The sequence below is a fragment of the Arachis hypogaea genome, chromosome 17 (assembly GCF_003086295.3).
Source record: "Arachis hypogaea cultivar Tifrunner chromosome 17, arahy.Tifrunner.gnm2.J5K5, whole genome shotgun sequence".
NCBI lineage: Eukaryota > Viridiplantae > Streptophyta > Magnoliopsida > Fabales > Fabaceae > Arachis > Arachis hypogaea.
In genome coordinates this window covers 75466085-75480548 of record NC_092052.1, presented here as the reverse complement: position 1 = coordinate 75480548, position 14464 = coordinate 75466085, and the positions used below count along the sequence as shown (strand labels likewise).

Sequence of the window (14464 nt, the reverse complement as noted above, 5' to 3'; positions counted from 1 at the left end):
ATATATAGCTTTATTTCGTAGAGCCAACATTTTCAATATACGTCCCTACTTAAGTGAGCCATTATCATCAGTACACAACTCTATTTCTATCTTAAAGAGCCATTATTTACAATACACAGTTCTACCTTGAATAATCATCGTTGATAATATGTAATTCTAATCTATAAAGTCAAATCGTCAAGACACATGACATAACCTCTAAAACAGCTTAAAAGCAAAAGTCAAAACTAAAAAAAATACAAAAATTCAGTATTCAATCTCCCGTATAGAAGTAATGTCATTGGTTTATGTACAAAAAAATTTGAAAGTATAAAAAATATTTATCTTAGAAAATAATCTAACAAATTTGTATTTTAGCTCTAAAGCGTATTGATAAATATTGATAAATTCTTAACGAGAGTTATTTTTTATTTATTTTTACTTTTGTTTTAGGATCTAACTAAAAAATTTCATGTGAATTTATTTAATCTCTTAATAAAGAAAAAAATAAGAAATTCTAAATTTTACAAAAAAATCTTGAATTACATACATTGGGTAAATCCTATTCTAACTCTACTATACTAAAATATCTATTGACTTTGACAGCGAAATTTTATACAAAGTATTCCTAGCCACCATAAAATTACACAAAAGAGCTGACACAAAATGCTTTGACTAGTGTTCCAGGTCCAACCCATATTTTCGTTTCACATAACCTACCTCGAAACAAGAGACGACGTTTATGAACCAAAAAAAAAAAAAAGACAAAGTTGATATTTGTTTTATATAAATAAATTATTTCTATTAAAAAATAATTTTATATTTATAAAAAATATCATTATAGATAAAAATATTTAAATATTAATTTTATTTATAATTAGACCTATAAAAAATAATTTTTATATGATAAAAAAATTGAATTTAATTTTATTCATAATCAGATTTATTAATATTTAAAATTTTTATAAATAAAAATAATAACTCATATTCCATGAGGATAAAATTTATTGACGAATAATACCTGAAAAGAAATGATTCGTATTTGAATTTTCAGACTATCCAAACAAAATAGTAATTCCACCAAAAAAGGAAGAAAACAAAACAGCGCACACATGGAAGCAAGGAAAAGATGAAGAACACACTCTTTCTCTTTCTCTTTCTCTTTCTCTCCATTTCAGTCTCTGTTTCTGTGTCCTTTGTTGTGGCTCCATTCTCTTCACGTTGCTCTCATTCAAGTCCTTCTCAGGCTTCTGAATTTCGAGTTACATGTAAAAAAATAGTAAGCGCACACAATACCTCCCTCCGTTATTCTTCCTTGGATGCGAGATTCGAGAATTCTCTGGGTTTCTCTTCCTCTTTCTCGCGATTTTGTTTTGTATTATCATTGTTCAAACGATCCATGCACCTCTTCGATCTGATCTTTGTTCGTTTTAACCATTTTAATATCCGGATTTCCCCTAGTTTCTGTGTTTTTTCTTCCTTTAATTGTTTATTATTCGCAGAGATCTGAAATTCGGTTCCACATTTGATCCGTTTCGGGCTAAGTTTGGTTATATACATTTTGCAGAGTAGAATTGGGTGTGAATTGAGGAGGATGTGGTTGGGGTGTTGGGTGTAGCTGGATGGAGGGAGGAGTAACTGCGACATTTGCATTTCAATCTTCCAAGAGGTAGTTTTTTTTTTTTTATTTTTGGGTTTTGAAATTTTTGTCAATTTCTCACTCTCAGTTCCCCTGTTGTTTTTGTCTTCCTTTTTTTATTATTATTTTTTTATTTAGTGGTTGAAACGACAATACGAAACTGCTTCTTCCACATTGTGTCGTTTTGGTAATGATGAGATTTTACTGATGATACTCTGCAGTAATTTAGAAATTAACCTGCTTGTCACTGTCACTTTTTGTTGAGTCAGTGTAAAATTGATAGTTACGCTCATTTCTTTCAAATTTACCATTTTCTGCGTGATTCCAGTTAATCCGTTGTATTTTATTCTGTTGCTAGTAGGTTTTTTTGCATTGCAATTGGTAGACTGTGCCCTGGATTTTATGGCTGACTGGCTTGTATTGATTAAGCAGATTCATTCTGTGTCTGATAGAAAACTAGAGCAATGATCTGAGGGCTGTCTTTGCTTAGAAATTGGTCTTGTGATCTAATGAAAGCAGAGTACATACTGATGCAAGTGCATGTCAATATTCTCCCCCACCCCCAACATTTTTTTTTGGCCTACCAAATTGCTAATAAGAGATGAACTTTATGAATGCCTAAATTTCAGAATGCTTAAATTTTCAGGCATCCTGCCAGTAGCATATACTGGCGTTTTGTGTGCAAATGTCAAAGTCTCCCTCTCCTGAGAAGCACCAGTCCGTTTATTCTTCTTCTGAGCCTAGGTCAGTACTTCTGTTTCGTAATCAATAGGAACTTACTATTCATAGAATCTTACTTTATAAACCAGACAAATGTTGTAAATGAGTGCTGTGGACTTGGTTGAAATTCAATGTACAAGTGATGGATGTCTATGATTCAGCTGAGCTTTACATGACCTTCACTTGTAATTGTGTAAATACTGACAAGTTGCTGCTGAATAATTACCCAAAAATATACAGGGAGTTTATTATGGCTACAGAAATAGAGGATCCCGAGTCTACTATGTCAACAGTTGCTAAGCTTGTGGAGCAACTGCATGCCAAGTTGTCATCAGCACAAGAGAAGGAACTTATCACAACACGATTGCTAGGTATTGCCAGGAGAAGAAAGGATGGCAGGGCACTTATTGGCACTCATTCTCAAGCGATGCCATTGTTCATAAACATTCTTAGAAATGGAACCTCTCTTGCGAAAGTTAATGTTGCTACTATTCTCAGTGTACTGTGCAAAGATGAAGACTTGAGGTTAAAAGTTCTTCTTGGTGGTTGTGTCCCACCATTGCTGTCAATTTTAAAATATGAATCAACTGATGCAAGAAAGGCGGCAGCTGAAGCAATATATCAAGTTTCCATTGGAGGTCTGTCAGAAGATAATGTTGGTATGAAAATTTTTGTTACAGAAGATGTAGTTCCAACGTTGTGGAATCTACTAAGTCCTAAGAACAAGCAAGACAAAATTGTTGAGGGTTTTATTACTGGAGCATTAAGAAATTTGTGTGGTGATAAGGATGGCTACTGGAATGCAACATTAGAAGCTGGAGGTATTGAAATCATTGTGGATCTCTTGTCTTCAGACAATGCTGTTTCTCAGTCAAATGCAGCTTCTCTGTTGGCTCGTCTAATGTCGGCTTTCAGTGGTAGCATCCCAAAAGTAATAGACTCTGGAGCAGTTAAAGCTTTAGTTCGACTTGTAGGGGAGGAAAACAATATTTCTGTTCGAGCTGGTGCTGCTGATGCTCTAGAGGCCCTTTCTTCAAAGTCAACCAATGCGAAGAAAGCTATTGTTGATTCTGATGGTGTTCAAATCCTTATTGGAGCCATAGTTGCTCCTTCAAAAGAATGTATGCAATCTGATGGTGGCCAGGCTCTTCAAGGGCATGCAACACGAGCTCTAGCCAATTTATGTGGTGGCATGCCTGCATTAATAATATATCTTGCAGAACTTTCCTGTTCTCCTCGTTTGACAGCTCCAGTTGGTGATATAATAGGCGCTCTTGCTTACACCCTTATGGTCTTTGAGGAAAAAGTTGATGATGATCAGGATCATTTTGATGCAACTAAGATAGAGGATACTTTAGTAACTCTTTTAAAGCCTCGAGATAACAAGCTTATTCAAGAGCGTGTCCTTGAGGCCATGGCTAGCCTATATGGTAATGTCTATCTCTCGAAGTTTCTCAATCAAGCAGATTCAAAGAAGGTTCTCGTTGGGCTTATAACTATGGCTGCCATTGATGTGCAAGGATATTTGATACGTTCACTGACAAGCTTGTGCTGTGACAGGGTAGGAATATGGGAGGCGATAAAAAAAAGAGAAGGCATTCAGTTACTTATATCTATGCTGGGATTATCTAGTGAGCAGCATCAAGAGTACTCGGTTGAACTGCTAGCAATCTTAACTGACCAAGTTGAGGACAGCAAGTGGGCAATCACTGCTGCTGGAGGGATTCCACCATTGGTGCAGTTGCTGGAGACAGGATCACAAAAAGCAAGAGAGGAAGCAGCTCATGTTCTTTGGAGTTTGTGTTGTCACAGTGAAGACATCCGTGCTTGCGTTGAAATTGCTGGGGCCATTCCAGCATTTCTGTGGCTTCTTAAGAGTGGTGGGCCAAAAGGACAAGAAGCTTCTGCTTTGGCACTGATGAAGCTTGTCAGAGTTGCTGATTCTGCAACGATAAATCAGCTATTAGCAATGCTCCTAGGAGATTCTCCAACCTCAAAGGGCCATATAATCCAAGTTTTAGGTCATGTACTTACTGTGGTTTCACAGAAAGATCTTGTGGAAAAGGGATGTGCAGCAAATAAAGGCCTAAGATGTCTTGTTCAGGTTATCAATGCATCAAATGAGGAAACCCAAGAATTTGCAACTTCAGCGATAGCTAATTTATTTACCACAAGACAAGACATTTGTGATGGTCTAGTAAATGAAGACCTTGTGCTTCCTTTAATGAAGCTTCTGACTAACAAAAATCAAGGTGTGGCCATTCAATCAGCTCGAGCATTAAGTTCTCTATCACGTCCAACCAATAGCAAAGCTGCAAATAAGTTGTCTTATATAGTACTTGAAGGAGATGTTCAGCCACTAATTAAGTTGGCTAAAACATGCTGTGTGGATGCTGCAGAAACTTCTGTTGCTGCTTCTGAATCCGCTGTTGCTGCATTGGCCAACCTTCTTTTTGATCCTTATATTGCTGCCGAGGCCCTGGCTGAAGATGTTGTTCCAGCTTTAACAAGAATTCTGGAGAAAGGAACCTTGGAAGGTAAACAAAATGCATCACGAGCTCTTCATGAATTATTGAAGCATTTTTCAGTAGGAGATCTTCTTAAGGGAGACGAACAGTGCCGTTTAACTTTGCTAGCCCTTGTTGATTCGTTAAGATCTATGCATATAGATGAGACTGAAGCTGCAGATGCTTTAGATGTGATTGCATTGCTAGCTAGGACAAAACATGATGTCAGCCTCACTTATCCTCCATTGTTGGTTCTGGCTGATAAATCTTGCTTAGAACCCCTTGTCTGCTGCCTTGCTGATGGTCCACCCATTGTGCAAGACAAGGCAATTGAAATTTTGTCCAGACTTTGTGGAGATCAGCCAGTTGTTCTTGGTGACTTGTTGTCTTCTAGTTCCAGATGCACTGGATCATTAGCTCATAGAATAATTAACTCTGCTAGTTTAGAAGTAAAAGTTGGAGCAGCTGCCTTACTAATTTGCGCTGCAAAGGATAAGAAAGAGCTCTCAATGGATTTGCTTGACACTTCTGGATATCAAAAACCATTGATTTACTCCTTAGTTGACATGATGAAGCAAAGTTCTAATTGTTCATTGTTAGAAATCGAAGTTTGCACCCCTAGAGGTTTTATGGAGAAGAATGCATTTCCAGAAGTTGATGAGTCAGAAATTCCTGATGCAGCCACAGTCTTGGGTGGTACTGTTGCCTTGTGGTTACTCTCAATTATTGCTTCTGTTCAGGTAACAAACAAATTAATAATTTTGGAAGCTGGTGGACTGGAAATTCTCTCTGAGAAACTTGCAAGACATGTCTCAAATCCACAGGTATACCAATTTAACCCACTTTCATTGTGTTGTCTCTTTGGTAGCCAATTTTTAGTGAATCCTTGTTTCCAATATTTAAACTATTAGGTATATACATAATTAAATTTATATCTAACAGAGCCTCTTCTTGCAATGGTCCATTGCACTTCTTACATGGACAACACATAGGTCTACTTTACCGTTTGTTGAAATTTTAATTGTTATTTACAATGGTTGGACTCTAGACCTTGCGTTCTAGAGATTTTGATACTTGTCGATGAAGTTTACAACCTTAAGTAGTGCCACATGAATGACATCATATCTAACTAATGTGATAGCTCATTTGCTGATATCCATGTACACTGGAATATAAAATGCCTAATTTGCAATCAAAGGCTGTGCAACAGCACTAGTTTCTACCTGCCACCTACGTAGGTATTTACTGTTTTAAACTGGCTTGAAAATATCCTTTTACAATCAGACATACAACAATAACTTGGGAGCCTCTATATAGAATTTGCAAAAGAAAGAGGAGAGCAACAAAAATTGTCTTTCATTTTAGATCTATGATGTATTCGAATTCAATGGATTTGCAAAGCTGTTCTTAACATTTTTCTGAAAAGAGAATGGTTTGGAAAGTTTCTATTGAAGAAGGAATAATGAGAATCAGAGATTTATTGGTGTTCAGCTAGGAACTGAGTTCAGGATGTACTTTGGGAAAGATGTGGGTGAAAATCCAGGCTAAGTGCAGCCTGCCAAAATGTGTTCCGATTTTAAAATTATTCTATAATTTGTTTCTTTTTATACAAAACTTTGAACTCCTCTCATACAATTTTAATTTAACACGCTTGTTGGTCTAAAGCCCTACTTTTTTTTTACCCTACTTTTTTTTTAAAAGTACACTGTGATAATTTTTTTTCCGTGTAAGGTTGCCTGGGCCTGAATTTGTCTGAAGCAAGAAATATAAATTGTAGTATTAATCAATTGCCCCTTAAAATACTATATTTAGTATACATGGTTGATGATTGGTATTGAGCATTTCTGGTTCAAAGATTTATTTGTCTGTTAGATTGTGGAAAAAATCATCATTGCTGAATCTGATAGACTACTTCATTTCTCCCTATTGACAGGCACAATATGAGGATACTGAAGAAATATGGATCAGCGCATTACTCTTGGCCATTTTATTTCAAGATACAAAGGTCATTCAATCTCCTGCAACAATGTGCACTGTACCTTCTCTGAGTCTACTTCTAACATCTGAGGAAGTAATTGACAAATATTTTGCTGCCCAAGCTATGGCAAGTCTTGTTCAAAATGGTGATAAGGGAATAGGTCTTGCCATTGCAAATTCTGGTGCTGTCCCAGGATTGATAACTATGATTGGGCATATAGAAACAGATATGCCAAATCTCATGGCTTTATCAGATGAGTTTTCCTTGGTGCGAACTCCAGATCAAGTTGTTTTGGATCATCTATTTGAAATTGAGGATGTAAGACTGGGATCTGTTGCACGGAAATCTATACCTCTTTTAGTAGATCTCTTGAAACCAATACCAGAAAGGCCTGGTGCTCCAGCAGCTGCCCTTAGACTCTTGATTTCCCTTGCAGATGGGAGTGATACAAATAAATTAATCCTTGCTGAAGCTGGAGCTCTGGAGGCTTTGAACAAATACCTGTCCTTGAGCCCTCAAGACACTACTGAGGCTACTATTTCTGACTTACTGAGAATATTATATTGCAATTCTGACCTAATTAATCATGAAGCATCGACAAATTCACTGAACCAACTCATAGCTGTTTTGCGTCTTGGTTCAAGAAATTCTAGATATAGTGCAGCTAGAGCACTCCATGAACTCTTTGATTCTCTGAATATTAGAGACTCAGAATTAGCTAAACAGGCCGTTCATCCATTGGTTGACATGCTGAATAATACATCAGGAAGTGAGCAGGAGGCTGCTTTAATGGCCTTGGTCAAGTTAATGTCAGGAAATTCTTCAAAAGCATCTCTGTTTACAGATGTGGAAGGCAACCCACTTGAAAGTTTACACAAAATATTGTCCTCCGCTTCATCCTTGGAGTTGAAGAATTATGCTGCGCAACTCTGCTTTGTACTGTTTGGTAATAGTAAGATCAGAGCAGAACGAATTGCCTCAGAATGCATAGAACCCCTTATATCACTGATGCAGTCTGATTCTGAGAGTGCAATAGAGTCTGGGGTTTGTGCTTTTGACAGATTGTTAGAAGATGAACATCAGGTAGAGCTTGCAGCAGCCTGTAACATCGTGGATTTCCTTGTCAGCTTGGTTTCTGGTACAAACTATCAGCTTATTGAGGCAACCATATCTGTTCTCCTCAGATTGGGCAAAGATAGGACTCCAACCAAATTAGACATGGTCAAATCTGGAATTATTAATAACTGTCTCAAGCTACTACCATTAGCACCTAGCTCATTATGCTCTACTATAGCTGAGCTGTTTCGCATCTTAACAAATAGTAATGCAATTGCCAGAAGTTCAGAGGCTGCAAAAATTGTAGAACCCCTTTTCCATGTTTTGCTATGTCGAGATTTCAACTTATGGGGACAGCATAGTGCCTTACAAGCACTTGTAAACATATTGGAAAAGCCACAAAGTCTTGCAACTTTAAAGCTTACACCTAGTGAAGTTATTGAACCCTTGATTTCTTTTCTGGAATCCCCATCCCAAGCTATTCAGCAACTTGGCACAGAACTCTTAGCTCATATTCTTGCACAGGAGCATTTTCAACAGGATATTTCAACAAAAAATGCAGTTCCACCTCTTGTACAGCTTGCAGGAATTGGAATATTGAACTTGCAACAAACAGCAATAAAAGCATTGGAAAAACTTTCTAAAACCTGGCCAAAGGCAGTTGCTGATGCCGGAGGTATTTTTGAGCTTGCAAAGGTTATTATTCAAGATGATCCTCAACCGCCACATGCACTCTGGGAATCAGCTGCTTTAGTTCTCTCTAATATATTATATTCTGATGCGGATTACTATTTCAAAGTTCCTGTGGCGGTTCTTGTAAAACTGTTAAACTCAAAAGTTGAGAATACAGTTAGCATAGCCCTTAACGCATTAGTAGTTCATGACACAAGTGATGCTTCAAGTGCTGAACAGATGGTGGAAGCTGGAGCTATAGATGCTCTGCTGGACCTTCTAAGATCTCATAATTGTGAAGAAGCATCTGGTAGATTACTCGAAGCTTTATTCAACAATGTGAATGTACGAGAGATGAAGATGTCGAGGTATGCTATAGCACCATTATCACAGTATCTATTAGATCCGCGTACCAAATCAGAGCCTGGCAAGCTTCTTGCTGCTTTAGCTCTAGGAGATCTTTCACAGTACGAGGGACATGCTAGAGCTAGTGACTCAGTTTCTGCATGCCGTGCATTGATAAGTTTACTTGAAGATCAGCCAACTGAAGAAATGAAGATGGTGGCTATATGTGCATTGCAGAACTTCGTCATGAACAGCAGGACCAACAGAAGAGCTGTTGCAGAAGCTGGGGGCATATTGGTGATTCAGGAATTGCTGCTGTCTCCAAATACAGAAGTTGCTGCACAAGCAGCATTGCTGATCAAATTTTTGTTCTCTACCCACACTCTACAAGAATATGTGTCAAATGAGCTAATAAGGTCTTTGACAGGTATATTTTAAATGCTACTTCTGTTTATGTGTTGTCCAATCTAGACTTGCACTATTCAATCCCCAACTACATTTGGCATTTTTGTTAGTAATCATGTCTGTTTGATATTACCTGATTTGTTCTTTACTTGAGATGCAAGTTAATTCCTGTTCATATCTTTGGTTTAATGTACGACAATAACAACAATGGGGATCAAACAGAGCCATTGCATCATATCATACTATCATCTATCATCGTTGTAGTAAGCCTATTTCTGCTTAGTTCTCTCTTTGGTTTAATGTAGTCCCCAGAAATTCGTTCAATAGCACACATTTTCAAGCTTCAAAACCTGTCATACTATCATTTACTTTGCTTTTGTCAACACAATCTATTCTATGACTTGACTACAAAATTGTATGGGATGCTTTGATGGGCATTATTAAACTATAATATTTGTGAGTACAGATGTCGAATTTTGATGTACTAGTTTTAAATTTTCAAACTTCAAAGAAAGAATTACACTAGAGCTGCGGCGATTAAGTTATATTTTGAGCCTTTTCTCGGGGTCCTTGTGGACTTATTATGGTGACAGGAGGGGGCTTCCAACGATGTTTTCTGTATGTATTCCGATTTGTAGTATAAAAGTTTTAATTTAATGTTTTACAGAGATATAGTTTTAAGCAAGAAGTGTAGTCATATGTGAGGAATGATTGTTATTTGAAATGCCGCTTTTTGTTTGAGCCAGTATGATTTGAATTTGTACAGATTTGAATTTGTACAAATTTGAATTTGTACACATAGGACTTGTGCTTCAGCCTATATCTGGTTTTAGACTTTCTGAAATTAGAAAACTGAGTTTTAATCAACAAGTTGTTGCCTTTCCATACTAGACGTGTTTTTGTGTAATTGGAAATGTCAAGGTATATAAATAAGTTGATCTCCGTCCATTCTCTTCATTTCCAATTGTAAATCCTAATTTCGCTGTTTATTCGTAAGAGAAGAATTCTATTAAGATGAAGAGAAGAATAATACAATATAGAGGATAAGAGTTCCTCCATACATGAGCAAAAAACAGCCAAAAGAGTTATCTATGAAGCATAGCTTTCCAGTCTCTCAAACTGTCCGAGGAAAAGTGTTCTATAAATATCATGAGCTTTACACAAAATAGATGGCACATGTCTAATCCTATCCTATAAAACTTGCTTGTCAGAAGAGTTGTCATTGAAGCAGCGTGCATTGTGCTGCAACTAAATACGAAAAATACTAAGTTTATTATATACATTTCTCTTTGTAGTTTCATTTTAGCATAAGGGGATGGTGTATGAAGGATTTTCTGCTGCATGGCAGCTAGTATAATAAGTTTCTTTTCCTTGTCTGTTAGATAAATACCAAATATATTACTTATAAGTTTAGTTGGTTTGTTATATATATATAGCTTCATTGGAAAGAGAGTTGTGGTCAACTGCCACAATCAATGAAGAGGTTTTGAAAACACTGCATGTGATATTCATGAACTTCCCTAAGCTCCATGTGTCCGAAGCTGCAACAGTTTGTATTCCTCATTTGGTAGGAGCTCTTAAATCTGGCGGTGAAGCAGCTCAGGACTCCGTACTTGATACCTTTTGCTTGCTGAAACAATCTTGGTCAACTATGCCAATAGATATTGCAAAGTCTCAGGCTATAGTTGCTGCTGAAGCGATCCCCATCTTGCAAATGCTCATGAAAACCTGCCCACCAAGCTTCCATGAGAGGGCAGATTCTCTTCTGCACTGCTTACCAGGTTGTTTGACTGTCATCATTAAGCGTGGAAATAACCTCAAGCAAACTATGGGAGGTACATGTGCATTTTGCAGGTTGACAATAGGCAATGGTCCTCCAAACCAAACCAAGGTATTCTTTCCTAAGAATAATCAATTTGCTCCATCATGCAAGAGCACCAATTTTATATCTAAGCTTGTACATTTTGCTGTTTATTAATTTTCATTTGGACCTGAAATGTTAGTCCTTTGTTCTTTTTTATTTTCTTTTTCTTTTTAAAATATTCATGGACACAGGTTAAAATTCTGTCCAACAAACTTTTGTTTGCTCTTCTCAAATTTCCTAGCCCAAAAAGTTTTAGTTTTGATTGTATAATTCTGCCAAAATTTATTTCAGATATGATCTACTTTTGACTCGGTCCAGTTTTTTATGTGGAAGAGCATTTATTTTTATCGTGTTGTGTTTGCTTCTTAGATGGTTCATGGTACTTCTCCAGAATGGAAAGAAGGATTCACGTGGGCATTTGATGTGCCTCCAAAGGGCCAAAAACTTCATATTGTATGCAAAAGCAAGAATACTTTTGGGAAGGTAACTGGATATTTATTCTGCTAATGATTACTCATTCTCTATTTTCATGCATTGAGTCTTACCAGTTTGATGTTGGAAAGGATAAATTTCGCTAATTTATGTCCTTATATCTTGACTAATATTGTGTTTAGGGCTGGAAGTGAGCCGAGCTTGACTCATTAACAATCGAGCTTATTTCTTAAGTTCAAGCTCGGCTCACCGAAAACTTACGAGCTAGTTCAAGCTCACGAGTTGGTTCAAATAATAGGAATATAATCTATAATTCTATATCAATAAATTATAAATTTTTTATTTGTCCTACATCAAAATTATATATAAAAATAAATATAAAATTTTAAATAATTAAGATCATTAGTATATATAGAATTATATATTACTATTTCATAGGTATATATAATATTAAAAGTATAGATTAAATGCGTATAAGATATGTGTATTAATATATATATATATATATATATATATATATATATATATAATTACTCTGTTTGTCTCTATAGTTTCGCAAAATTTTTAATTAGGTCCTTATACTTTTTTTCCTTTTAATTGGGTCCCTGTACCAATTTTTTTTTTCAATTAGGTGTTCCTTTTAATTGGGTCCCTGTACCAATTTTTTTTTCAATTAGGTCCCTCTTGACAGTAATTGACTTAATTGTATAGGGATTCAATTAAAAAAAAAATTGGTGCAGGGACTCAATTAAAAGGAAAAAAAAAGTATAGGGATCCAATTAAAAAAAAATTTTGGTGCAAGAACTCAATTAAAAGGAAAAAAAGTATAGGGACCTAATTAAAAATTTTGTGAAACTATAAGGACTAACAAAGTAATTAAACCTATATATATAAAATCGAGCCAGTTCACGAGTTTAGCTTATTAAGCTATTAACGAGTCGAGTTTAAGCTGGCTCATGAGCTGGATTGACTCACTTCCAGCCCTAATTGTGTTGTTGACTGCCACAAGGATTACTACTAACTGCACTTCCTTGTTCTGTGTGACCAGAGGGTGACAAAATTGTTCTATGTTGGTTGAAAATGTGTTTGGTTTAAGAAAACATTTCAATTTTCATTTTCACTTTTCATTTTCCAAAATAGCTTGCTTTTTTAATTTTTAAGAAACATGTTTGTTTTGTTGTTTTTTCTATTTCTAAAAAATGAAAATATTGAAAATTATGATTGGTATGCTATTTTCTCAAGATAGAGCGAGACAATCAACATAAAATTCCCAAAAATTTCATTAAAAAAAGGGGCAAAAAATTAGAGGTAGATCAACAATGGTGGAGTAGATCTTTCTATCCAGTTTTAGCTCTAATAACAAGCAGTGGTTGAAGCTTTGCACAAAATTGAACTCCTCATAGCGTGGATAACAGAGATTCAGAGGACATCAACGAATGGCAAGAAACAGAGCAAGTCTTGGATGGGGAATGGTGATGGTTTTTAAGAACTAAATTCAGGTTCTCGTCGACCAATCATCTTCCACTGACCACCCTCCAATAATTCGACATCAACAAGCATAGTTGTATGAAACAGTTTCAATGGCGTCGTCGGAGGACGAGGACAGAGCTTTGTCGCTGTTGTCTGTTGAAGGTGATACGGATGTGACCGCGGAAGCGCCTGCACAATCGGATTGGAGGATTAGGGTTGCAAAAGAAGGAAGCTATTGAAGTTGCGGTTAGCAGCAGCTGAAGAGGGAAGATGAGGCTCAGTGATGGTGAAAGAGGGAGGAGGAGGAAGATGAACCGCAGAAAAGAAAAACAATCATGTTGAAATAATATTTCTAAACTGCCACCGTGTTTTCAGTTCAGTAATGGGTATGGAAAACAATGAAAAACATGAATTTGACCTTTTCAAAATTTTCTATTTTTCCCGGAAACATTTTCTAAAATTGTTTTAAAATAAAATGAACCAAACATGTTTTCACATTGAAAACAGAAAATAGATAAACCAATCACACACTAGTATGTCTTAACTAATTTGACATGGTAGAAAATATAATGATCCCTTAGCTCTTTCTCGAACCTTCCTGCTTACTCAAGTACTCGACCATTCAAACACCTAAACCTTCTGCTTTAATTTCTGACTTAAACTCTTGTGCCTTTCTCCCCAGACAACTCTCGGAAGAGTCACTATCCAAATCGATAAAGTTGTGACTGAAGGAGTTTATAGCGGAATATTCAGTCTTAATCATCATGATGGCAATAAAGACGGTTCATCCCGAACTCTTGAAATTGAGGTTATGTGGTCCAATAGGATTTCTGATGAAGATATTTAAAGGATCGCAGGTTGCTTTTCTGTTTAGAAGCTCGAAAAATTGATAAGGTGCCGCGGATGTATGTTTTTGCCTGTAATTATTACATATTTGATAAGGCCCAGTTTTGTAGTTTGGCAGACGAAGTTTATTCAGTTTAGTGTAAATTTTATCATAAATGTCCAGAGGCAGGTGTTCGAAATGGAATCTCCCACGGTCAAGGAAAATCAAAAGATGGTTAGAAATGTACAGGTCAATCCATAGGATTTAGAAACATGAATCATACGAAGAACTTGCATATTTAAATTGAATTTGTCCAAAGCATATATCGTTTCTTTTCGCTTTTCCCCTCCCTATAGCCGCTGATATTGGGATGTACACAGCTTCTGTAAAGTGGCTGTTAGTTTGTTTTATGCCGCCAAAGGATGATAACCTAACCAGAAATTCCGTGGTCTGCCTAGTACAATTTCCTTTTCTGTAATTTATTGCAACCTTTTTTTTTTTTGGGGTTATTAGGCAAGTATTACGCCAATGCAGTGCCTTTGACAATAAATTAGCAGAAAGCTCGTGCGTT

General features: G+C 36.3%; 1 protein-coding gene across 10 annotated transcripts; it reads left to right on the top strand.

Moving 5' to 3' along the window:
• The first annotated feature begins 1004 nt into the window (after nucleotides 1-1004).
• LOC112764796 (protein CELLULOSE SYNTHASE INTERACTIVE 3) lies at nucleotides 1005-14214 on the top strand. Of its 10 annotated transcripts, none has more exons than XM_072222932.1 (8): nucleotides 1005-1258; nucleotides 1547-1648; nucleotides 2265-2362; nucleotides 2579-5669; nucleotides 6779-9323; nucleotides 10873-11192; nucleotides 11557-11648; nucleotides 13750-14214. In XM_072222932.1, exons 3-8 carry the CDS (start codon nucleotides 2304-2306, stop codon nucleotides 13790-13792), a joined length of 6150 nt encoding a protein of 2049 aa, XP_072079033.1. In that variant the 5' UTR covers nucleotides 1005-1258; nucleotides 1547-1648; nucleotides 2265-2303; the 3' UTR covers nucleotides 13793-14214. The 10 variants fall into 10 exon arrangements, with proteins under 10 accessions (XP_072079033.1, XP_029150402.1, XP_025666368.1 ...); XM_029294569.2 differs by having other exon boundaries at nucleotides 11535-11648; XM_025810583.3 differs by having other exon boundaries at nucleotides 10738-11192.
• The last annotated feature ends 250 nt before the right edge of the window (nucleotides 14215-14464 follow it).